This window comes from Narcine bancroftii, chromosome 12 (genome assembly GCF_036971445.1).
Source record: "Narcine bancroftii isolate sNarBan1 chromosome 12, sNarBan1.hap1, whole genome shotgun sequence".
Taxonomy (NCBI): domain Eukaryota; kingdom Metazoa; phylum Chordata; class Chondrichthyes; order Torpediniformes; family Narcinidae; genus Narcine; species Narcine bancroftii.
This window is the reverse complement of record NC_091480.1, coordinates 100877270-100905073: the sequence shown is the minus strand read 5'-3', so window position 1 is coordinate 100905073 and position 27804 is coordinate 100877270. Positions and strand designations below refer to the sequence as shown.

Here is a 27804-nt window from a genome sequence, read left to right as displayed (position 1 = left end):
TCTGACCACTGGTGTCCACGGGGCAATGCTGGGACCCTCACGGTGGGCCATGCACATCAGTGACTTGGGTGCAGTACAGGAGGCTCACAAATGAGGGGAGCTGGTAGTGTCTCAGGCTACAGAGACAGAGCGTCGTAAAGTGGATGAATAATTTCACATTGATCAACGTGGGGCAGCATGTGAGACTGGGAAAGATCATGAAGGGTGTCCCCCACGAAATATCGAGGAATGGATCTTGGTGTGTGAGTGAAGAAGGCAACAGGGGGAAGTAAATGGTCAACGCACAGGGGGAGCGGGAGGTGGGGAGAATCACTGAAAGTTCGGGAACTCGCTGTGGGGGGGAGATGGGGAGGAGATGGGGAGAGACACTGAAAGTTCGGGAACTCACTTGGGGGGAGATGGGGAGAGACACAAAACAGACTGGGGGAAGGAGGTGACAGAATCTATGGGAGACAGGAATACATACAGCCTACTCACATACATGCGCGCGCGCACACACACACACACACACACACACACACACACACACACACACAAACACACACAGCTACAGATAAACACACACACACACACAAACACACAGACAGACACAGCTACAGATAAACACACACACATACACGGTAATGGTCCTGCAGGCATCATGAGCACTACCTTAATTGTGATCGTCCCGCGTCTCTCAAAGATGAAAGGGCTATCGATGAGGTGCTGGTAGGTTGCGCCACTCAGCTGGATGTGCATTTCCTGGAGGGAGGAGGTGAGTGCAGGTATTACTGGAAACTCTAGCAAAGACGAGTACCAACTGGATTGGGGCTGCAGAATGACAGCAGTGGCCAGTAGTTTCATGGCGTACAGGTTGCAGATCATGCATATTTCAGAAAGACGTTGACAAGGTCCTACGTGGGAGAATCGCAGCGAATTGAAAGGGGTCAGGAGTGAGGACCTGATGGAGTGGGGAGTGGGGTGTGGGGTGGACAACAGCAAAGAGAGGATCAGTTAATGCACCTTTCCTCCCCCCGACTCGTCCCACACAGATATCGGAGCACGATTCCTTCGAATGACATTGGGACTGAGAGGGTTATCGTGGGAGAAATGCGGGAGGCCAGGATGGTGCAGAGGAGGTGGAATGAGTGCCCCCAAGTCTCGCCAATTCCCTACCTTGCCATTGCTCTCCATGGCGGATGCCGAGTGCACGGTATCTCCATAGAGCCCGAAACGAGGCATCTTGTGTCCCACCACTCCAGCCACCACCATCCCTGAATGGACACCTGGTCACAGGAGAGGCATGAAGGGATGGATACCCATATTAGAGTGGCCACTGGAAACATCGCGGGCCCTGGCAGCCACGAGTGTGTGGATGTGCCCGGCCACTGGGAAAGGCAGTGATCACCTCAACCTCATCAGTTCCTCCCCAACCTGTGTGTCCGCAGACTGCCGTTTGCCTTTGGCCTGCTGGAACAGGCAGAGAGATGGCTATTTAAAGAGGGGCTTGCCGGAAAATGGATGGCCAGAGTGCGACACTGGGCAGCAGGGGCTTGTGGGCTGAGGCTGCATAACTCTTGGACATTCAAGCTTCACAATGATGGTGAAGATTGATGTTTTGATATAAATTCCTTATGAGTTAAATGTTCAGCAGAGAAACGTCACGGAAGAGACCACCCAGACACATACTGGCTGTGGCCATGTTAGGAGCTGCTGCTGGGGGCCAGGGCCAGAGGAGGTCTCTGTAGACCACATTGAAATGGGGGCCAGGGCCAGAGGAGGTCTCTGCAGACCACATTGAAATGGGGGCCAGGGCCAGAGGAGGTCTCTGCAGACCACTTTGGAACCATTGGAATTGGTGCAGAGAGACTGGACTGGGGTTATCACAGGAACAAGTTGGACAGGAGCTCTGGAGTGTGTAAGGGTGAGGGGGGGAAATCTTGTAGAAGGGTTGTGGAGAAAGGAGATGGTCGCAGACTCTTCCCCTGAGGGATGATTCTGGAGTGAGATGACAGAGGCTTAGAGTTGGGGGGGGGTGGTTTAAAAGGGAACTGTGGTCAACTTTCTCATTCAGAGGGTGTTCAGTACCCCCAACCCCACCCCCCACCACTGCTGAATAGGATAGGTGCCACTGCTGGACAGGATGGGTGTTACCGTGAGTGCCTGATCACATCATTGCCACGGTGATGCTCCTGTGAACACACTTTGCTCCTTCTCCCCACCATTACCTCTCTCCCTTGCTCAGTCTCCCACCCAGCTCAGCCACTGAGGTATTACTCACCCACACGGATCTGAATGTTGTTCCCTGTCGATGGGTCCTTCAGGTGGTCAATGGACCTTACCATGTCCAGTGCCATGTCGCAGATGTTATGGGCGTGGAACATGGTTTTCTCTGGGACTCCTGCCACCACCATGTAGGCATCTCCGATTGTCTCCACCTGCAGGTACCAGCTGATCAGAGAGGCATAACCATTTGCTCCCTCATCCACAGGTTCTGCTCGTGTCTGGCTGACGAGGACAACCTCCCTCCCCCAGGGATACAAACACGAGACTTCCAGTGTGCCCACACACTCCGTGCCTCCATCTGGAGGCCTGCACAAAGGCAGAGGCAATTCTCGTGGGCAGCAGGCGAGCATCAGGGAAAGGACTCAACATAGATCCAGGGTCACGGGTCAAGGTGAGTCAGGAAACATGGTCAGTCACCAGGAGTCACTCAGGAACCCTCATACACAACCGTCAGGTTAAACACAACATTGACTGCAATCAGACCAGTCCCAGCAGCTTCAATCTGACACCAGCCATGTTGCTGAGTCACCCCCAGACACACAGGCCCATTCCAACTTATCGGATGGGATTAAGACCAATCCGTGGGTCAATGAGTCAGATCTTATCATCCCTCCCTATCAGATGGTATGTCGGGCACGACCTCCACTTGCATCCAAGTGTAGATGGGGGTCCACAGCTGGGAGACCTTCTCTGTTCCGTGCTCACCAGCCTTGGATCCCCAGGGAACTACACTCCTCTGTCCGACCCATCCTGCTCCTTCCTCCCTAATCCTGCCCTTCCCCCAGCCCATCACCCATCCCCCTCCCAAATGGCTCGATCTGTTCATCCCCCACGTTCACCATCCCCCTCCCCACTGGCTCCATCTGTTCACCACCCCCCCCCCCCCAGTTCTCCCCTCCATCCCACAGCCCATTTCTCCACCCTACCTCAATTCATCTACTCACCCCCTCCCCGGGTTCCCTCCCCTCCCAGCAGATCCCACCACCCCCCACCCCTCTCATCTGCCTCCACACCACCTTCCTTTATCAGCTTTGTTGTCACCTCCAGGCCGTTTTGGGAAGACAACTGAGTTATGTCAGCCTCAATGAATGGTGGGGCCTTGGGCCACACAGAGGGACAGACAGATCCCTGTGTACATGTTGGAGAATCCAGATGTGGTTGGATAAAGTGGTGGAGAAAGGGCACAGAACAGGCAGGAGTGATACCATGTAGGGCCACAGGTGGAATATTATCTGCAGAAAATGACAGGGTTGCACTGGAGAGGGGACAGAAGAGATGCACTGAAGCATTGCTGGATCGAGTGTTCCAGTTGTGAAGGAGCAGGAATTGGCCATGGGGCTCTGTCATTCGGCCAAATCAGTGGGAATGGTGGGGAAGATGAGGAGAGGTGGGTAGGGGTATTAGGGGAGGGGGTACAGGAGGAGGAAGGGAAGGGGGATGAGGGGAGGAGTCTCAGCCAACAGGTCAGAGATGATAGGTGAAGGGTTTTGACTCAGGTGTGGGCTGTTCTTTGTCTCCTGCGGATGGTGCTCAGACAGCTGAGACTAGCAGCAGAGTGAGCTTGGGTTTGGATTCCTGGCATGTGTCCGGGAGATTTGCACCGGAGTTCTCCCGGTCACCATAACACCGTCACCACACTGCCTGCTCCTTCCTCTCACACTGACCTTGAACACTCGGTGCTTCTCACTCAGGGTGTCAAAGAGCGTGTACATCGTGTTCAACATCGACACAACCTGCATCGGGGTGATGTGGCTGCAGATCCGAGTGAAACCCACCACGTCACTGAAGAGAATGGTCACGTCAGGGAATACCTGTAGTGGAATGGAGGAGCACATCACACTGCGTGTCCACCCACACATCGCCCTCTGCACCCTCCTTGGGAGCGTCTGAGGGACACCCCCTCCCCTGATGTTCTCCTACTCTGGAGAAACTGACAGCAGGCTGGTGACTCCTCAGAACCTGCCTCCGTCCATTGGGTGACACGGCCTCCTGCCTCTGCTCTACTCAGCATGCTCCCATCTCTCTGCCCGCTGTTCATTCCACTCCCAAGGCCCAGCATCGGCTTCAAGGATGAAGCAGAGTGAAATGCTCGAATTGTGTCACATAGACCAAGGGCCTTCACCCACTTTCTGAGTCTGTTGTCAAATCCTGATCCCATTTACCAGCTCTCATCCTTTACAGGTTGGGGAGTGTCTCCCTCCATCACTGCCTCAGGATGCCTGCCCTGCCAAGCACCTCTGACATCTTCCTCCTCCTCCCACTCAACTCCCACCTCCTCATCTTCAGCAGGTGCCCTGTGAGGAACACACTGTATTACAGGCATTGTACTGGTTGACCTGGCCCTGATACTGTAACCCCCTTCCCCTCCAGGATCCCTAATGAAGGTGGTGTCACCCAATCCCTTCCCTCAGTACTGCCTTAGAATTGGACCAACAGCATGTAAGAGATGCCTGTAAGTTTATAGAAATTAAAGCCTATTAATCACAACTTCTAGTCTGTCGGGTCTAATTGTAGCGCTACACACATATCCTCTTGGCAGAGGAAACAGGCTTAATGTGGGGACTACGGTTTCAAGAGGATCTGAATAACATATTTTTCCCCAGAGAGTGGCTGGAATTTGGAATGTATGCCTGGTGGTGAAGAATAACGTGCTGCCTGGGCCTTCAGGCAATGGTCCAAGTCACTGACCGTGTGGGACATGAGGAGGTGTGGGTTATAGAGACGGGGGCTACACTCAGCGCAGTAGAGTACAGGGACAGGGCCCTCAGAACAAGGGAAGGGGTTGAGATGGAGGGAGGAATGAGGAGGAGGGAGAGGTATGGGAGAGAGGATGGGTAGGGAGGGAGGGGTATGAGGATAGAGGGGATGGGTAGCGAGGAGGTGGAGGGGAGAGGGAGACCTACTTCACATGTGTTGACTGAAGGCACTCCTTTGCGCAGACTCTTGGCCACGGGTTTGGGGATCATCCTATAGAGGAGGTCGTCGGTCTTCTTCATCTCGTAATCCAACATCTTCATGCTCTCCTCCAGTTTGCTCGACTTCTTCTGTTCCTAAAAGGGAACAGCATCTCACACAGGTAGAAGCAAGTGTTCACTCACACACCCATACACACACCAACACACCCCTACACCCACATCCACTTGCCTGTATCAGAGCACGTTTCAGCTCTTCAGATTGCTGTGTTCCTGCAAGAACCAGATCGCGACTGGAATCGTGCATGCTGAGGTCATTGATGTATAATCCTGTCTTAAACATGGCCCCCAGATTCTCCATTCTGCAACACAAGAGCCCAAATAATCACCAACCACCTGTCACACATAGAGGCCATTCCACCCATTAAGTTTGTGCCTGCTCAGCCCCATCCCATTTCCCCGTCAGAAGGACAGAGTCACGAAAGTAATGAAAGTAGATTGGGGAAGTCGGGTTGGTGCAGGATCCCAGGAGGAGGAGTTTGTGTTGAAAGCTGATGGGATGGTTTTTGGAGCAGCTTGTAGATGAGCCCTCCAGGGAACCAGCTATTCTGAGCTGGGTGCTGTAGAATCAACCAGAAGGGATTAGAGAGCTTAAAGCAAAGGGCAATGATCACAATTTGATTGAATTTGCTGTGAAATTTCAAAAGGAGAGGCTAAAGTTTGTTGTGTGGGTATTTCAGTAGAGTAAAGGAAGTTACAGTGAGAGAGGATCTGGCCAAAACACATTAACGAAGAAGGCAGCGGATCAGTCACGAGTTGAATTTCAGCGAGAAATGAGGGACGTGCAGAACAGGTGCAGACCAACAAGAAAGAAAACAATGAATGGGAACATGAGGCAATTGTGGCCGACCAGGAAAGTTAATACCAAAGGAAAAGCAACAAAGCCAGAGAAGAGAGCAAGAACTAGTAGGAAGGTCGAGGACGAGAACGTTTCAACACGTGAAGAAGGTGAAGACTAGGGAATGTTTCAACACGTGGAGACAGCGAGGACTGGGGAATGTTTCAACACGTGGAGACAGCAAGGATTGGGGAACATTTCAACATGTGGGAAAGGTAGAGGATGAGAGTATTTCAACATGTGAGGAAGGTCAAGGACTGGGGAACTTTTCAACACATGGGGAAGGTAGAGGACGGTAACTTTTCAACACGTGGGGAAGGCGAGGACTGGGTAACATTTCAACACGTGGGGAAGGTAGAGGACTGGAACTTTTCAACACATGGGGAAGGTGAGGACTGGGGAATGTTTCAACACGTGATGACGGCGAGGACTGGGGAATGTTTCAAAACGTGGGATAGGCGAGGACTGGGGAATGTTTCAACACGTGGGGAAGGAGAATAGAAAGGGAATGAGAAATTATGAAAGGAGGTCAGCAGGTAAAATCTAAAAGCTTCAGTAAATATATAAAGAGTGGCTAAAGTGAACCTGGGACTGAGCTGGAGAGATTGTAATGTGAGGCAGGGAGATGGCAGAGGAACTGAATGAATATTTTGGATCAGTCTTCATGGTAAAAGTCATTAGTGTCATCCCGGGCTCGCAGGGATCTCCGGAGAGTGAAGTGAGTGCAGCCAAGATCATGAGAGAGAAGGTACTTGGGAAGTTAAATGGTCCAAGGGTAGATGAGTTTCCCGGTCCGGATGGAACCACCCTCAGGTTCCAAAGGAGGAATGCTGCAGAAATTGTGGAATCATTGGTAATGATCTTGCAGGAATCAATGGATTCTGGTGAGGTTCTGGTGGACTGGAGGATCGCGATCGTCTCTCGCTGATTAATAGGGAGGGAGGCAGCAGAAAGGAAACTGAACCCATCAGTCTGACGTCAGCAGTTGAGAAGATGTTGAAATCAATGATCAAAGGTGAGGTTAGAGAGTACCTGGAGGAGCATCACACGATGCTGAAAGGTTTCCTGAAAGGAAAATCATGCCTGACAAACCTACTGCAATTCTTTGAGGAGATCAGACAGGATGGACGGGGAAGAAGCAATGGACGTCGTGTAGCTGGGCTGTCAAAAGGCCTTTGTCAAGGTGCCACACATGAGGCTACAGAACGAGATGAAGCTCATGGAATAACAGGAAAGATGCTCTCACATGGGTGGAGTGTTGGCTGATAGGCAGGAAACAGTGGGAATAAATGGATCATATTCTGGTTGGCTACCTGTTACTAGTTGTGTTCTGCAGTGTTTTAACCTTGTATATAAGTGATTTGGATCATGTAATAAATGGATTTGTGGCTAAATGTGTGGATGGCACCCAAATAGGTGGTAGGGGAGGTGGGGCTGAGGATACAAAAAGGCTGTAGGGGGACTTGGATAGATTAATTAGAATGGGCAAAGAAGTGGCAGATCTAATATAGTGTTGGGAGGGGTACGGTCAAGCACTTTGGTAGAAGAAATAAATGTGCAGACTATTTAGATGGGGAGAAAATTCAAAATTCCAAGTAGCAAAGGGACCTGTGGCTCTCGTGCAGGGCACCCTAAAGATTAACTCCTAGTTGAGTCGAAGGTGAAGAAGCCAAATGCAGTGTTGGTGTTTGTTTCGAGAGGGGTAGGGAACAAGAGCAACGATGCATCTCCAGAGGGTAGTTAACTTGGCCTGATGGTAATTGGGGACTCGTTGGTTAGGAGAGCAGATAGGAGGTTTGGTGAATGGGATGGTATGTTTCCTCCCAGGCACCAGAGTCAGGGATGTTTCTAATCAAGTACACAGCATTCTGGAGGGGAAGGCAAGCAGGTGGATGTCATGATCCACATGGGGACCAATGACATCGATAGGAGTCGTGATCAGGCCCTGAAGAGGGAATATAGGGAGTTAGATAAGAAGTTAAAAAGCAGAACCTCAAGGGTGGTAATCTCAGGACTGGTGCCTGTGCCACATGCCTGAGAGGATAGAAACAGGAGGTTGTAGGCTGAAGTATGGCTGAAGAGTTGGTGCAGGGAGCCGGGGTTCAAGTTTATGAATCATTGGGATCACTTCTGGGGAATGTCTGACCTGTACAAAAAAGGTGCATCTGAATTGGAAAGGGACCAATGTTGCTAGAGCTGTTGGGAGGGGTTAAACTAGTTTGGCGGGGGGCTGGGAACCAAAATGTGAGTGCAGAGAATAGGGCAGAAGGTCAAAAGCATGATGGTCTGTGTTCTGAGTGGAAGGAATAAAGGGGATGAACTTAGAGCATAGATCAGTACATGGAACTACGATATTATGGCTACTACTGAGACTTGGCTGGAGGAAGGGCAGAACTGGCTGATGCAGGTACTGGGGTTAAGGTGTTTTAAAAATTGGGGAAGGGATGAGGCAGGAATTAGCGAGAATAAATTAGAAACAGATGTTCAAAGGTGAAAGCACAGAACTAATGTGGAGGAAGTTTAGGAACCTCCTGTGCTGGGTTCCGGATAGGTTTGTCCCATTGGGACAAGGAAAAGATGATGGGAAATGACAAAACAGGTGAGGAAACTGGTCAAGAGGAAGATGGAAGCCTACATTAGATACAGGAAGCAGGAAGGGCTCATGAGAAGTATATGGTAGCCAGGAAGGAGCTCAAGAAAGGATTTAGGAGAGCTCAGGGGCATGAGAAGGCCTTGGTATGTGGGATTAAGAATCCCAAGGTGCTTTATGTGTATGTGAAGAACAGAAGGATGACAAGAATGAAGGTGGGGCCACTAAAGGATAAAAGAGGCAAAGTGCCTGGAGGTGGAGGAGGTTGGAGAGGTCCTGAATGAATATTTTGCGTTAGTATTCACAAGAGAAAAGGATTTTGATCAGGGTGAGGTCAGAATAGAACAGGTTTGTGTGCTGGACAATGTGGAGGTTAAAAACATCGATATACCTTTGGTTGCTGTGGGGAGTGAGAGAAGAGGTAGCTGGAGCAGTAGCTATGATCTTTGAGTCCTCTTTGGTCACAGCCGAGGTGCCGGAGGATTGGAGAATGGCAAATGTTGTCCCCTTGTTTAAAAAAGGTAATAGGGAGAATCCTTGGAATTATAGACCAGTGAGTCTTAACGTTAATGGTATGTAAACTATTGGAGAGGATTCTTAAGGACAGGATCTGAGAGCATTTGGAGAAGTCCAGTCTACCCAAGGATAGCATGGGTTTGTGAAGAGAAGGTCATGCCTCGCGAGTCTAATTGAGATTTTTGGGGAGGTAACAAAATAAATTGATGAGGGTCAGGTGGTAGATATGATCGACATGGATATTAGCAAAGCATTTGACAAGGTCCCCATGAGAGACTCAAATGACAGAAGGAGAAGAGAATGAAAAGAACTGACTCAGTGGAATTTCTTGTTTATTTTTATTGAGTGACAACATTGTTTGACAGGTTTAATGTATCTTATTTTCTGAACTTTAAATAAATGGGAGGGGAGGTAGGGAGGGAGGGAGGGGAGGGGGGGGGGAGAAAACGACACTGTATATATTCAAGAAGGAAAATGTATGTATCTTGATCAATATGGTTTATAGTGTGAAAAATTTTTAAAAATTTTTTTAAAAATTCAGAAAGACAGGAGTCAAGGGATCAGTGGAACCTTGGATGTGTAGTTAAAAAATTGTATTGTAAGAGTGTAGTAGTGGAAGGAAGGTATTCTCCCTGGAGTCAGTGACTAGTAGAGTGTCACATGGATCAGTTCTAGGACCTCTGCTCTTTGTGATTTTTATAATTGACCCTGATGAAGTTGTGGAAAGATGGTTTAGTAAGTCTGCAGATGATACGAAGGTTGGAGGAGTTGTGGATGAAGGTGAAGATGCCAAGAGGATATAGACAGGATGCAGAATTGATGGTGAAGATAGGCTAACTCCATGCAGGGGATTGACCATGGTGTCCATCACAACCAGATAATGGCTCTACCCAGTGCACAACCATTGCCCTGTGCCCCTGCCTGCTAAGCACAACACCTCGTACACTGGCGTTCCCAGGAAGATGATGGATTCCCACTCAGGCATGTATCTCATCTGGCCCTTTAGTCTGAGGCAGCGGCTACCATCTCCCCCGGTATCCACCCGACTCGAGCTGTGTCCATCTGTAATGGGTGAAACTGTCAGCAGTCACGTGGAAACCGTCAGCGTTAACGGGGTGAAACTGTCAGCGATAACGGAGTGAAACTGTCAGCGATAACGGGGTGAAACTGTCAGCGATAACGGGGTGAAACTGTCAGCGATAACGGGGTGAAACTGTCAGCGATAACGGGGTGAAACTGTCAGCGATAACGGGGTGAAACTGTCAGCGATAACGGGGTGAAACTGTCAGCGATAACGGGGTGAAACTGTCAGCGATAACGGGGTGAAACTGTCAGCGATAACGGAGTGAAACTGTCAGCGATAACGGAGTAAAACTGTCAGCGATAACGGAGTGAAACTGTCAGCGATAACGGGGTGAAACTGTCAGTGATAACGGAGAAACTGTCAGTGATAACGGGGTGAAACTGTCAGCGATAACGGAGTGAAACTGTCAGTGATAACGGGGTGAAACTGTCAGCGATAACGGAGTGAAACTGTCAGCGATAACGGAGTGAAATTGTCAGTGATAACGGGGTGAAACTGTCAGTGATAACGGAGTGAAACTGTCAGCGATAACGGAGAAACTGTCAGCGATAACGGGGTGAAACTGTCAGTGATAACGGGGTGAAACTGTCAGCGATAACGGGGTGAAACTGTCAGCGATAACGGGGTGAAACTGTCAGTGATAACGGAGAAACTGTCAGCGATAACGGGGTGAAACTGTCAGCGATAACGGGGTGAAACTGTCAGTGATAACGGGGTGAAACTGTCAGCGATAACGGGGTGAAACTGTCAGCGATAACGGGGTGAAACTGTCAGTGATAACGGGGTGAAACTGTCAGTGATAACGGGGTGAAACTGTCAGCGATAACGGGGTGAAACTGTCAGCGATAACGGGGTGAAACTGTCAGTGATAACGGGGTGAAACTGTCAGTGATAACGGAGAAACTGTCAGCGATAACGGGGTGAAACTGTCAGCGATAACGGGGTGAAACTGTCAGCGATAACGGGGTGAAACTGTCAGCGATAACGGGGTGAAACTGTCAGCGATAACGGGGTGAAACTGTCAGCGATAACGGGGTGAAACTGTCAGTGATAACGGGGTGAAACTGTCAGCGATAACGGAGTGAAACTGTCAGCGATAACGGGGTGAAACTGTCAGTGATAACGGGGTGAAACTGTCAGTGATAACGGAGAAACTGTCAGTGATAACGGGGTGAAACTGTCAGTGATAACGGGGTGAAACTGTCAGCGATAACGGGGTGAAACTGTCAGCGATAACGGGGTGAAACTGTCAGTGATAACGGGGTGAAACTGTCAGCGATAACGGGGTGAAACTGTCAGCGATAACGGGGTGAAACTGTCAGCGATAACGGGGTGAAACTGTCAGCGATAACGGGGTGAAACTGTCAGTGATAACGGGGTGAAACTGTCAGCGATAACGGAGTGAAACTGTCAGCGATAACGGGGTGAAACTGTCAGTGATAACGGGGTGAAACTGTCAGTGATAACGGAGAAACTGTCAGTGATAACGGGGTGAAACTGTCAGTGATAACGGGGTGAAACTGTCAGCGATAACGGGGTGAAACTGTCAGCGATAACGGGGTGAAACTGTCAGCGATAACGGGGTGAAACTGTCAGCGATAACGGGGTGAAACTGTCAGTGATAACGGGGTGAAACTGTCAGCGATAACGGAGTGAAACTGTCAGCGATAACGGGGTGAAACTGTCAGCGATAACGGGGTGAAACTGTCAGTGATAACGGGGTGAAACTGTCAGCGATAACGGGGTGAAACTGTCAGTGATAACGGAGAAACTGTCAGTGATAACGGGGTGAAACTGTCAGCGATAACGGAGTGAAACTGTCAGCGATAACGGAGTGAAACTGTCAGTGATAACGGAGTGAAACTGTCAGCGATAACGGAGTGAAACTGTCAGCGATAACGGAGTGAAATTGTCAGTGATAACGGGGTGAAACTGTCAGTGATAACGGGGTGAAACTGTCAGTGATAACGGGGTGAAACTGTCAGCGATAACGGAGTGAAACTGTCAGCGATAACGGGGTGAAACTGTCAGTGATAACGGAGTGAAACTCAGCGATAACGGAGTGAAACTGTCAGTGATAACGGAGTGAAACTGTCAGCGATAACGGAGTGAAACTGTCAGCGATAACGGGGTGAAACTGTCAGTGATAACGGGGTGAAACTGTCAGCGATAACGGAGTGAAATTGTCAGTGATAACGGGGTGAAACTGTCAGTGATAACGGGGTGAAACCGTCAGTGATAATGTAGAAACCGTCTGCGTTAACGGGGTGAAACCATCAGCGGTAATGTAGAAACCATTAGCGACAACAGGGTGAAACTGTCAACGGTAAAGGGGTGAAACTGCCAGCGATAATGTGGAAAAGGTCAGCAATAACAGGGTGAAACTGTCAGTGATAACGGGGTGAAACTGTCAGTGGTAACGTGGAAACCGTCAGCAATAACAGGGTGAAACCGTCAGCGATAATGGGGTGAACCTGCCAGCAGTAATAGCAGAAACTGTAAGAGGTAAGGGGTGAAACTGTTAGGGATAACGAGCAGATACCATCATCAGGAGTATGTTATGGGACTGTGCGGAGGAAGCCTCACTCTGTGTCTGACCCCAGAAGAGTGTGATGGGACGGTGCAGAAGGAGCTTCACTCTGTATCTGAACCCGGAAGAATGTGATGGGACGGTGCGGAAGGAGCTTCACTCTGTATCTGAACCCGGAAGAGTGTGATGGGACGTGTGGAGGAAGCTTCTCTCTGTGTCTGACCCTGGGAGTGTGTGATGGGACGATGTGGAGGGAGGTTCTCTCTGTGTCTGACCCCAGGAGAGTGTGATGGGAAGATGTGGAGGGAGCTTCACTCTGTGTCTGACCCCAGGAGTGTGTGATTGGGTGGTGTGGAAGGAGCTTCACTCTGTGTCTGACCCCAGGAGTGTGTGATTGGATGATATGGAGGGAGCTTCACTCTGTGTCTGACCCTGGGAGTGTGTGATGGGACGGTGTGGAGGGAGCTTCTCTCTGTGTCTGACCCTGGGAGTGTGTGATGGGATGGTGTGGAGGGAGCTTCTCTCTGTGTCTGACCCCAGGAGAGTGTGATGGGAACTTCACTCTGTGTCTGACCCCAGGAGTGTGTGATGGGACGGTGTGGAGAGAGCTTCACCCTGTGTCTGACCCCGGCCATGTGTGATGGGATGGTGCGGAGGGAGCTTCACTCTGTGTTCAATCTGTCTTTTTTACGACATAGACCTGAAATTAGCCGAGAACAGCGAAAAAGGTATGCAAGACATGTCACCTTTATAATCTTCACTGACAATAGACTGAAAAGCCAAGAGGAGGACACTGACATCCCCAGCACGGTTCGCACTCTCATAGTCAGCATCTGCAGCAAGAAGGAAAGAAAGTGATCCTGAGAACGAGGGACAGGACAGAGAGTGGGAGGATGAGGCCATCGTGGAGGTCCATGAGACCAAGACAGAGAATGAGATACAATGTGTGTTGTGGTCATTCCAGAGACTTGGCTGTCCCAAGGACAGGATGGGCTGATTGGGGGGATGGGGTGGCCTTGCTAATTAAGCATACTGTCGCAGCTGGGAGGACATGGTGGAGTCGTTGTCCAGTGGAGTCCACTGAGTCGGTGTCAGTGCAAGTTAGAAGCTGGAAGGGAGCCACACTCTATCGGGAGAATACCCTCAGATAGACCCTCAGGACAGCGAGTAGCAGAAAAGCAGAAAGATTTTGGAAAGATGCAAAAATAACAGGGCTGTAGTCGTGGGAGACTTCAACATCCCTAATATTGACTGGCACCTCCAGAATGCAAGAGGGATAGATGGGGCAGAATTTGTCAGGTGTGTCCAAGAGAGATCCCTGACGTAGTGTGTGGACTGGCCAATGAGAGGGGAGGGCAGACTGGATCTAATTCTGGGTAATGAACCTGGTCAGGTGGTGCAGATCTCGGTGGGGGAGCACCTCAGTGACCATGTCTTTTAGCTATGGGCAAGGATAGGAATGGGGAGGAGGGCTAATTATGATGGGATGGGGCATGAACTATGGAGAATAAATTGTAAACAGATGTTCTCAGGGAAAGGCACATGTGGAGGATGTTTAGGGACCACTTATGCAGGGTTCTGGATGGGTTTGTTTCACTGAGACAGGGAAAAAAAGATAGAGTTAAGGATCTGTGATTGACCAATAGGTGGGACAGCTTGTCAAAAGGAAAAAGGAAGCAGGCATTCGTGCAGACGCACGCACGCGCACACACATTCATATACATACACACACACACACATAGACACTCAATAGGTTGAGGAAGTAGAAGTCAAAAAGGGCTCATGAGAATTATATGGTAGCCAGGAAGAAGCTTAATAAAGGACTTAGGAGAGCGAGAAAGGTCAAGGAAATCCCAAAGTCGTTCTTCACATACGAATGGTGATGTTAGTGAGGGTGGACCCAATTAGGGATAAAGGGAGAAATGTACCTGGAGGGAGAGGAGTTCAGGGAGCTCTGAAATGAATACTTTGCCTCAGTGTTCTCCAGGGAGAGGGACATCAGTGAACGTGGATCATTACAGCATAGCATAGGCCCACAATGTTGTGCCTTCCTATGTCAATCTAAATCTTCCCTCCTCTCACCCATAACCTACTTTTCCTGAATCCATGTGCCTGTCCAAGAGTCTATTAAATGTCCCTATTGTATCACCCTCCACCCCCACCCCTGGCAACACATTCCAGGAATCCACCACATCTCTGTGTAAAAAAACTTAGTCCTAATGTCTCCCTTCTCCCCTCAACTTTCCTCCCCTCATCTTAAAATGATGTCTTCTGATATTTGCTACTGTCCTCCCAGAGAATGGGTGCTGGCTGTCTGCCCACCCTATCAATGCCTCTCGTAATTTTGCGGACCTCTATTAAGTCACGTCTAATCCTTCATCGCTCCAAAGAGAAAGCCCCAGCTCTGTCTTCCTTGTTTCATTAGGCATATTCTCCAATCCAGGAAACATCCTGGTAAATATCCCTTTCACATCCTTCCTATAATGAGGCGACCAGAATTGAACACAATTCTCCAAGTATGATCTATAGACCTGCAACATAACCTTTCTGCCCTTCAACTTAATCCCCTGATGAATGAAAGCCAGCATCCCAGAACTGTGGCAGCACTACAGACCCGGGAGCATGGGGAGTGGAGACACAGTGCTGCTCTGCAGAGTCCTACTGCCCAGTCCTGACACCTGACTCCAACTAGGCTTCAAACAGCCTGTTAAAGGAGCTGACTTTTTTTTAATCTATGACCATGGAGATCTGTGTCCAAGATGGCAGCGCCTGTGCTGGGCAGCATACCACAAGGGGAAGCAAACCGGCACAAGGATCAGAAACGGGGAGAACACCCTCCCACCCCCATAGTGTGGGTGATGACCCTACAAGGAAGATGGCCATGGCAGCTGACCAGTGAGGGGCTCAGTGGCTGAAGGATAAACACAGACTGCAACCTCCTGGGGACTTGTCAAGGCCTCTTTGCACATTATTTGTTATTCAATATTTTTTTTCTGTATTGAACAGTTTGTTTACATTTCTCTCTTTAGTATAGGTATCCGTTCTTGAGTATAGTTATCGATAAATTCTGTATTGCATGCAACAAAAAGAATCTCAGGGTAGTATGGGATGTCATGTGTGTACTTTGACAATAAATTTGAACTTTGAAGGACTCACACAGGCTACTGGAGATGGGAACAAGGTATTAGTATTCGAGGGTGCTGAAGCCAATAAGGGATTGCAAGGGACCTCGGGCACTGGTCTTGTTGATGGTGTTGGAGGTCTGGATCAGGAGCTTGGCTGCCGAAGGTTTGAACCGGAGTCTGTGTGGCTGCAGAGGCTGTGGGGTGGCTGGAGGCAAATCCACAGACCCTCTTGTGCTTCTCCTCTTATTGTTAGGGACATGCAAAAGTTGAAGTATATCATGTATATTACTTGGCAATAAATGGAACCTTGACCTGGGATGTCCTTGTGCAGCAACCTCAAGCATCCACACTGTTCCTGCCATTAACCCTTCTGGGTTCTGGTTTTCCTTCCAAATTGCATCAATTCACACTTACCCAGATTGAATTCCATCTGTCACTTTTCCTCCCAACTCTACATTCGGTTTGTATCCTGTTGTAACCTACAACAACCTTCTACACCATCCACATCTCCTCCATCCTTCGTGTCATCTGCAAACTTACTGACCCATCCTTCCGCATCTTCATCCAGATCATTTATAAAAATCATCAAGAGCAGGGGTCCCAGAGCGGGCAAGCCAATTCTGAATCCACACAGCCAAGGTTCATGGATCTCATGACTTTCTGAATGAGTCTACCATTGTCAAATGTCTTGCTAAAATCCATGTGGACCACATCTACTGCTCTACCCTCATCAATTCCATTTCTCACTCCTTCAAAAACTCTTGAATAATGACTGCCCCTCACACAGCAACACTGACTCTCCCTGAGTAGACAGTCCATCGCTAAATGCTCACAAATCCTGTCCATAAGAATCCTCTCTAATAGGATCCCCTACCTCATTGCTCCCATCCACCACCTCCCAAGCTCCCTCTCCCCCCCTCCTCCAATCCCTCTTCCCCTCCCCTCCCTCACTCACTCTGTACTCGGTTGTGGAGGTTTCTCTCCCGTTTCACTGGTTCCTTGGAGATGATCTCAAAGAGGTTGTTGGGGTGAGAAATGATCTGCAACAGGAAGTGGGAGATTCGCTGATCAACCTCTCTCTATATGGGTCACTGTTCAGCCCTGCACAGCAGCCGGTCCCTGGAGGGCAGTGGGCGGAGAGGGATGGGGAGGGGTTGGTGGGGAGGGGTCAGTGGAGAGGGGTCGGAGGGACTGGTGTTAGACATCTGGAGAGAGACAGTGAGAGGCTCTCCAAGCATCACCCCCATTCAGCAGCACCCAAACCCCCACCCACCCCCGCCCCCCCCCCCCCGGTACGGCCTCACCATGCTCCAGGTGAACTCCACCAGGGGACGGGCCAGCAGGAATGTATCAGTGATCAGTTTTCCGTCCAGGTCAGGGAAAACCGTGGCCAGACCAGAGCCCACGTTGTGAACCACCATGTCCTGGGGAAGGCAAAGTGGCATCAATATCCATCACAATGACAAAACGTCAACCCACCCTGACACCGTGACACACGTCAACCAGCTTGACACCATGACACACATCAACCCATCCTGACATCATGACACACGTTAACCCACCCTGACATCGTGACACACGTCAACCAGCTTGACATCGTGACACACATCAACCCACCCTGACTTCGTGACACACGTCAACCCACCCTGACATCGTGACACACGTCAACCCATCCTGACATCGTGACACACGTCAACCCATCCTGACATCGTGACACACGTTAACCCACCCTGACTTCGTGACACACGTCAACCCATCCTGACATCGTGACACACGTTAACCCACCCTGACTTCGTGACACACGTCAACCCACCCTGACATTGTGACACACATCAACCCACCCTGACATCGTGACACACGTCAACCCACCCTGACATCGTGACACATGTCAACCAGCTTGACACCGTGACACACGTCAACCCACCCTGACATCGTGACACACGTCAACCAGCTTGACACCGTGACACACATCAACCCATCCTGACATCGTGACACACGTTAACCCACCCTGACATCGTGACACACGTCAACCAGCTTGACATCGTAACACACATCAACCCACCCTGACTTCGTGACACACGTCAACCCACCCTGACATCGTGACACACGTCAACCCATCCTGACATCGTGAAACACGTCAACCCATCCTGACATCGTGACACACGTTAACCCACCCTGACTTCGTGACACACGTCAACCCATCCTGACATCGTGACACACGTTAACCCACCCTGACTTCGTGACACACGTCAACCAGCTTGACACCGTGACACACGTCAACCCACCCTGACACCGTGACACATGTCAACTCATCCTGACATCGTGACACACGTTAACCTATCCTGACATCGTGACACACGTTAACCCACCCTGACTTCGTGACACACGTCAACCCACCCTGACATCGTGACACACGTCAACCCATCCTGACATCGTGACACACGTCAACCCACCCTGACTTCGTGACACACGTCAACCCACCCTGACATCGTGACACACGTCAACCCACCCTGACATCGTGACACACGTCAACCAGCTTGACACCGTGACACACATCAACCCATCCTGACGTCGTGACACACGTTAACCCACCCTGACATCGTGACACACGTCAACCAGCTTGACATCGTGACACATGTCAACCCACCCTGACTTTGTGACACACGTCAACCCATCCTGACGTCGTGACACACGTCAACCCATCCTGACATCGTGACACACGTTAACCCACCCTGACTTCGTGACACACGTCAACCAGCTTGACACCGTGACACACGTCAACCCACCCTGACACCGTGACACACGTCAACTCATCCTGACATCGTGACACACGTTAACCTATCCTGACATCGTGACACACGTTAACCCACCCTGACTTCGTGACACACGTCAACCCACCCTGACATCGTGACACACGTCAACCCATCCTGACATCGTGACACACGTCAACCCACCCTGACATCGTGACACACGTCAACCCACCCTGACATCGTGACACACGTCAACCCACCCTGACTTCGTGACACACGTCAACCCATCCTGACATCGTGACACACGTTAACCTACCCTGACTTCGTGACACACGTCAACCAGCTTGACACCGTGACACACGTCAACCCACCCTGACACCGTGACACACGTCAACTCATCCTGACATTGTGACACACGTTAACCTATCCTGACATCGTGACACACGTTAACCCACCCTGACTTCGTGACACACGTCAACCCACCCTGACATCGTGAAACACGTCAACCCATCCTGACATCGTTACACATGTCAACCCACACTGACTTCGTGACACACGTCAACCCATCCTGACATCGTGACACACGTTAACCCACCCTGACTTCGTGACACACGTCAACCAGCTTGACACCGTGACACACGTCAACCCACCCTGACACCGTGACACACGTCAACTCATCCTGACATCGTGACACACGTTAACCTATCCTGACATCGTGACACACGTTAACCCACCCTGACATCGTGACACACGTTAACCCACCCTGACTTCGTGACACACGTCAACCAGCTTGACACCGTGACACACGTCAACCCACCCTGACACCGTGACACACGTCAACTCATCCTGACAACGTGACACACGTTAACCTATCCTGACATCGTGACACACGTTAACCCACCCTGACTTCGTGACACACGTCAACCCACCCTGACATCGTGACACACGTTAACCCATCCTGACATCGTGACACACGTCAACCCACCCTGACTTCGTGACACACGTCAATCCACCCTGACATCGTGACACACGTTAACCCACCCTGACTTCGTGACACACGTCAACCAGCTTGACACCGTGACACACGTCAACCCACCCTGACACCGTGACACACGTCAACTCATCCTGACATCGTGACACACGTTAACCCACCCTGACACCGTGACACACGTTAACCTATCCTGACATCGTGACACACGTTAACTCACCCTGACACCGTGACACACGTCAACCCACCCTGACACCGTGACACACGTCAACCAGCTTAACACCGTGACACACGTCAACCCACCCTGACACCGTGACACACGTCAACCCACCCTGACACCGTGACACACGTCAACCCACCCTGACTTCGTGACACACGTCAACCCACCCTGACACCGTGACACACGTCAACCAGCTTGACACCGTGACACACGTTAACCCACCCTGACTTCGTGACACACGTCAACCCACCCTGACACCGTGACACACGTCAACCCATCCTGACACCGTGACACACGTTAACCCACCCTGACTTCGTGACACACGTCAACCCACCCTGACACCGTGACACACGTCAACCCATCCTGACATCGTGACACACGTCAACCCACCCTGACACCGTGACACACGTCAACCCACCCTGACTTCGTGACACACGTCAACCCACCCTGACACCGTGACACACGTCAACCAGCTTGACACCGTGACACACGTTAACCCACCCTGACTTCATGACACACGTCAACCCACCCTGACACCGTGACACACGTCAACCCATCCTGACACCGTGACACACGTTAACCCACCTTGACTTCGTGACACACGTCAACCCACCCTGACACCGTGACACACGTCAACCCATCCTGACATCGTGACACACGTCAACCCACCCTGACACCGTGACACACGTCAACCAGCTTGACACCGTGACACACGTCAACCAGCTTGACACCGTGACACACGTTAACCCACCCTGACTTCGTGACACACGTCAACCCACCCTGACACCGTGACACACGTCAACCCACCCTGACATCGTGACACACGTCAACCCACCCTGACACCGTGACACACGTCAACCCACCCTGACACCGTGACACACGTCAACCCATCCTGACACCGTGACACACGTTAACCCACCCTGACTTCATGACACACGTCAACCAGCTTGACACCGTGACACACGTCAACCCACCCTGACATCGTGACACACGTCAACCTGCTTGACACCGTGACACACGTTAACCCACCCTGACTTCGTGACACACGTCAACCCACCCCGACACCGTGACACACGTCAACCCACCCTGACATCGTGACACACGTTAACCCACCCTGACTTCATGACACACGTCAACCAGCTTGACACCGTGACACACGTCAACCCACCCTGACATCGTGACACACGTCAACCTGCTTGACACCGTGACACACGTTAACCCACCCTGACTTCGTGACACACGTCAACCCACCCTGACACCGTGACACACGTCAACCCATCCTGACACCGTGACACACGTTAACCCACCCTGACTTTGTGACACACGTCAACCCACCCTGACACCGTGACACACGTCAACCCATCCTGACATCGTGACACACGTCAACCCACCCTGACATCGTGACACACGTCAACCAGCTTGACACCGTGACACACGTCAACCAGCTTGACACCGTGACACACGTTAACCCACCCTGACTTCGTGACACACGTCAACCCACCCTGACACCGTGACACACGTCAACCCATCCTGACATCGTGACACACGTCAACCCACCCTGACACCGTGACACACGTCAACCAGCTTGATACCGTGACACACGTCAACCAGCTTGACACCGTGACACACGTTAACCCACCCTGACTTCGTGACACACGTCAACCCACCCTGACACCGTGACACACGTCAACCCATCCTGACATCGTGACACACGTCAACCCACCCTGACATCGTGACACACGTCAACCCACCCTGACACCGTGACACACGTCAACCCACCCTGACATCGTGACACACGTCAACCCACCCTGACACCGTGACACACGTCAACCCACCCTGACATCGTGACACACGTAACCCACCCTGACTTCATGACACACGTCAACCAGCTTGACACCGTGACACACGTCAACCCACCCTGACATCGTGACACACGTCAACCTGCTTGACACCGTGACACACGTTAACCCACCCTGACTTCGTGACACACGTCAACCCACCCTGACACCGTGACACACGTCAACGCATCCTGACACCGTGACACACGTTAACCCACCCTGACTTCGTGACACACGTCAACCCAGTCTGACACCGTGACACACGTCAACCCATCCTGACATCGTGACACACGTCAACCCACCCTGACATCGTGACACACATCAACCAGCTTGACACCGTGACACACGTCAACCAGCTTGACACCGTGACACACGTTAACCCACCCTGACTTCGTGACACACGTCAACCCACCCTGACACCGTGACACACGTCAACCCACCCTGACATCGTGACACACGTTAACCCACCCTGACTTCGTGACACACGTTAACCCACCCTGACTTCGTGACACACGTCAACCAGCTTGACACCGTGACACACGTCAACCCACCCTGACACCGTGACACACGTTAACCCACCCTGACATCGTGACACACGTCAACCAGCTTGACACCGTGACACACGTCAACCCACCCTGACACCGTGACACACGTCAACCCACCCTGACATCGTGACACACGTCAACCAGCTTGACACCGTGACACACGTCAACCAGCTTGACACCGTGACACACGTTAACCCACCCTGACTTCGTGACACACGTCAACCCACCCTGACACCGTGACACACGTCAACCCACCCTGACATCGTGACACACGTTAACCCACCCTGACTTCGTGACACACGTTAACCCACCCTGACTTCGTGACACACGTCAACCAGCTTGACACCGTGACACACGTCAACCCACCCTGACACCGTGACACACGTTAACCCACCCTGACATCGTGACACACGTAACCCACCCTGACTTCATGACACACGTCAACCAGCTTGACACCGTGACACACGTCAACCCACCCTGACATCGTGACACACGTCAACCTGCTTGACACCGTGACACACGTTAACCCACCCTGACTTCGTGACACACGTCAACCCACCCTGACACCGTGACACACGTCAACGCATCCTGACACCGTGACACACGTTAACCCACCCTGACTTCGTGACACACGTCAACCCAGTCTGACACCGTGACACACGTCAACCCATCCTGACATCGTGACACACGTCAACCCACCCTGACATCGTGACACACATCAACCAGCTTGACACCGTGACACACGTCAACCAGCTTGACACCGTGACACACGTTAACCCACCCTGACTTCGTGACACACGTCAACCCACCCTGACACCGTGACACACGTCAACCCACCCTGACACCGTGACACACGTCAACCAGCTTGATACCGTGACACACGTCAACCAGCTTGACACCGTAACACACGTTAACCCACCCTGACTTCGTGACACACGTCAACCCACCCTGACACCGTGACACACGTCAACCCATCCTGACATCGTGACACACGTCAACCCACCCTGACATCGTGACACACGTCAACCCACCCTGACATCGTGACACACGTCAACCCACCCTGACACCGTGACACACGTCAACCCACCCTGACATCGTGACACACGTTAACCCACCCTGACTTCATGACACACGTCAACCAGCTTGACACCGTGACACACGTCAACCCTCCCTGACATCGTGACACACGTCAACCTGCTTGACACCGTGACACACGTTAACCCACCCTGACTTCGTGACACACGTCAACCCACCCTGACACCGTGACACACGTCAACCCATCCTGACACCGTGACACACGTCAACCCATCCTGACACCGTGACACACGTTAACCCACCCTGACTTCGTGACACACGTCAACCCACCCTGACACCGTGACACACGTCAACCCACCCTGACTTCGTGACACACGTCAACCCACCCTGACATCGTGACACACGTCAACCAGCTTGACACCGTGACACACGTCAACCCATCCTGACACCGTGACACACGTTAACCCACCCTGACTTCTTGGCACACGTCAACCCACCCTGACAGCGTGACACACGTCAACCCACCCTGACTTCGTGACACACGTCAACCCACCCTGACATCGTGACACACGTCAACCAGCTTGACACCGTGACACACGTCAACCAGCTTGACACCGTGACACACGTCAACCAGCTTGACACCGTGACACACGTTAACCCACCCTGACTTCGTGACACACGTCAACCCACCCTGACACCGTGACACACTTCAACCCACCCTGACATCGTGACACACGTTAACCCACCCTGACTTCGTGACACACGTCAACCCACCCTGACACCGTGACACACGTCAACCCACCCTGACTTCGTGACACACGTCAACCCACCCTGACACCGTGACACACGTTAACCCACCCTGACTTCGTGACACACGTCAACCCACCCTGACACCGTGACACACGTCAACCCACCCTGACACCGTGACACACGTCAACCCACCCTGACTTCGTGACACACGTCAACCCACCCTGACACCGTGACACACGTTAACCCACCCTGACTTCGTGACACACGTCAACCCACCCTGACACCGTGACACACGTTAACCCACCCTGACTTCGTGACACACGTCAACCCACCCTGACACCGTGACACACGTCAACCCACCCTGACATCGTGACACACGTCAACCAGCTTGACACCGTGACACACGTCAACCAGCTTGACACCGTGACACACGTTAACCCACCCTGACTTCGTGACACACGTCAACCCACCCTGACACCGTGACACACGTCAACCCACCCTGACATCGTGACACACGTTAACCCACCCTGACTTCGTGACACACGTTAACCCACCCTGACTTCGTGACACACGTCAACCAGCTTGACACCGTGACACACGTCAACCCACCCTGACACCGTGACACACGTTAACCCACCCTGACATCGTGACACACGTCAACCAGCTTGACACCGTGACACACGTCAACCCACCCTGACACCGTGACACACGTCAACCCACCCTGACATCGTGACACACGTCAACCAGCTTGACACCGTGACACACGTCAACCAGCTTGACACCGTGACACACGTTAACCCACCCTGACTTCGTGACACACGTCAACCCACCCTGACACCGTGACACACGTCAACCCACCCTGACATCGTGACACACGTTAACCCACCCTGACTTCGTGACACACGTTAACCCACCCTGACTTCGTGACACACGTCAACCAGCTTGACACCGTGACACACGTCAACCCACCCTGACACCGTGACACACGTTAACCCACCCTGACACCGTGACACACGTTAACCCACCCTGACACCGTGACACACGTCAACCCACCCTGACACCGTGACACACGTCAACCCATCCTGACACCGTGACACACGTCAACCCATCCTGACACCGTGACACACGTTAACCCACCCTGACTTCGTGACACACGTCAACCCACCCTGACACCGTGACACACGTCAACCCACCCTGACTTCGTGACACACGTCAACCCACCCTGACATCGTGACACACGTCAACCAGCTTGACACCGTGACACACGTCAACCCATCCTGACACCGTGACACACGTTAACCCACCCTGACTTCTTGGCACACGTCAACCCACCCTGACACCGTGACACACGTCAACCCACCCTGACTTCGTGACACACGTCAACCCACCCTGACATCGTGACACACGTCAACCAGCTTGACACCGTGACACACGTCAACCAGCTTGACACCGTGACACACGTCAACCAGCTTGACACCGTGACACACGTTAACCCACCCTGACTTCGTGACACACGTCAACCCACCCTGACACCGTGACACACTTCAACCCACCCTGACATCGTGACACACGTTAACCCACCCTGACTTCGTGACACACGTCAACCCACCCTGACACCGTGACACACGTCAACCCACCCTGACTTCGTGACACACGTCAACCCACCCTGACACCGTGACACACGTTAACCCACCCTGACTTCGTGACACACGTCAACCCACCCTGACACCGTGACACACGTCAACCCACCCTGACACCGTGACACACGTCAACCCACCCTGACTTCGTGACACACGTCAACCCACCCTGACACCGTGACACACGTTAACCCACCCTGACTTCGTGACACACGTCAACCCACCCTGACACCGTGACACACGTTAACCCACCCTGACTTCGTGACACACGTCAACCCACCCTGACACCGTGACACACGTCAACCCACCCTGACATCGTGACACACGTCAACCAGCTTGACACCGTGACACACGTCAACCAGCTTGACACCGTGACACACGTTAACCCACCCTGACTTCGTGACACACGTCAACCCACCCTGACACCGTGACACACGTCAACCCACCCTGACATCGTGACACACGTTAACCCACCCTGACTTCGTGACACACGTTAACCCACCCTGACTTCGTGACACACGTCAACCAGCTTGACACCGTGACACACGTCAACCCACCCTGACACCGTGACACACGTTAACCCACCCTGACATCGTGACACACGTCAACCAGCTTGACACCGTGACACACGTCAACCCACCCTGACACCGTGACACACGTCAACCCACCCTGACATCGTGACACACGTCAACCAGCTTGACACCGTGACACACGTCAACCAGCTTGACACCGTGACACACGTTAACCCACCCTGACTTCGTGACACACGTCAACCCACCCTGACACCGTGACACACGTCAACCCACCCTGACATCGTGACACACGTTAACCCACCCTGACTTCGTGACACACGTTAACCCACCCTGACTTCGTGACACACGTCAACCAGCTTGACACCGTGACACACGTCAACCCACCCTGACACCGTGACACACGTTAACCCACCCTGACATCGTGACACACGTAACCCACCCTGACTTCATGACACACGTCAACCAGCTTGACACCGTGACACACGTCAACCCACCCTGACATCGTGACACACGTCAACCTGCTTGACACCGTGACACACGTTAACCCACCCTGACTTCGTGACACACGTCAACCCACCCTGACACCGTGACACACGTCAACGCATCCTGACACCGTGACACACGTTAACCCACCCTGACTTCGTGACACACGTCAACCCAGTCTGACACCGTGACACACGTCAACCCATCCTGACATCGTGACACACGTCAACCCACCCTGACATCGTGACACACATCAACCAGCTTGACACCGTGACACACGTCAACCAGCTTGACACCGTGACACACGTTAACCCACCCTGACTTCGTGACACACGTCAACCCACCCTGACACCGTGACACACGTCAACCCACCCTGACACCGTGACACACGTCAACCAGCTTGATACCGTGACACACGTCAACCAGCTTGACACCGTAACACACGTTAACCCACCCTGACTTCGTGACACACGTCAACCCACCCTGACACCGTGACACACGTCAACCCATCCTGACATCGTGACACACGTCAACCCACCCTGACATCGTGACACACGTCAACCCACCCTGACATCGTGACACACGTCAACCCACCCTGACACCGTGACACACGTCAACCCACCCTGACATCGTGACACACGTTAACCCACCCTGACTTCATGACACACGTCAACCAGCTTGACACCGTGACACACGTCAACCCACCCTGACATCGTGACACACGTCAACCTGCTTGACACCGTGACACACGTTAACCCACCCTGACTTCGTGACACACGTCAACCCACCCTGACACCGTGACACACGTCAACCCATCCTGACACCGTGACACACGTCAACCCATCCTGACACCGTGACACACGTTAACCCACCCTGACTTCGTGACACACGTCAACCCACCCTGACACCGTGACACACGTCAACCCACCCTGACTTCGTGACACACGTCAACCCACCCTGACATCGTGACACACGTCAACCAGCTTGACACCGTGACACACGTCAACCCATCCTGACACCGTGACACACGTTAACCCACCCTGACTTCTTGGCACACGTCAACCCACCCTGACACCGTGACACACGTCAACCCACCCTGACTTCG

At 52.1% G+C, this 27804-nt stretch overlaps 1 protein-coding gene across 1 annotated transcript in view; it reads right to left on the bottom strand.

Moving 5' to 3' along the window:
- The window catches only part of LOC138746687 (soluble guanylate cyclase 88E-like), a 60043-nt gene that overhangs the window by 13849 nt on the left and 18390 nt on the right, over positions 1-27804 (bottom strand). Inside the window, exons 7-16 of the mRNA XM_069904983.1 lie at positions 17225-17344; positions 16876-16960; positions 13542-13628; positions 10126-10243; positions 5410-5539; positions 5169-5315; positions 3930-4076; positions 2261-2417; positions 1156-1265; positions 652-741 (exon numbers count right to left, since the gene is read on the bottom strand). Of these exons, the coding sequence (XP_069761084.1) occupies positions 652-741; positions 1156-1265; positions 2261-2417; positions 3930-4076; positions 5169-5315; positions 5410-5539; positions 10126-10243; positions 13542-13628; positions 16876-16960; positions 17225-17344 (1191 nt within the window). The remainder of the gene's footprint in view (positions 1-651; positions 742-1155; positions 1266-2260; positions 2418-3929; positions 4077-5168; positions 5316-5409; positions 5540-10125; positions 10244-13541; positions 13629-16875; positions 16961-17224; positions 17345-27804) is intronic.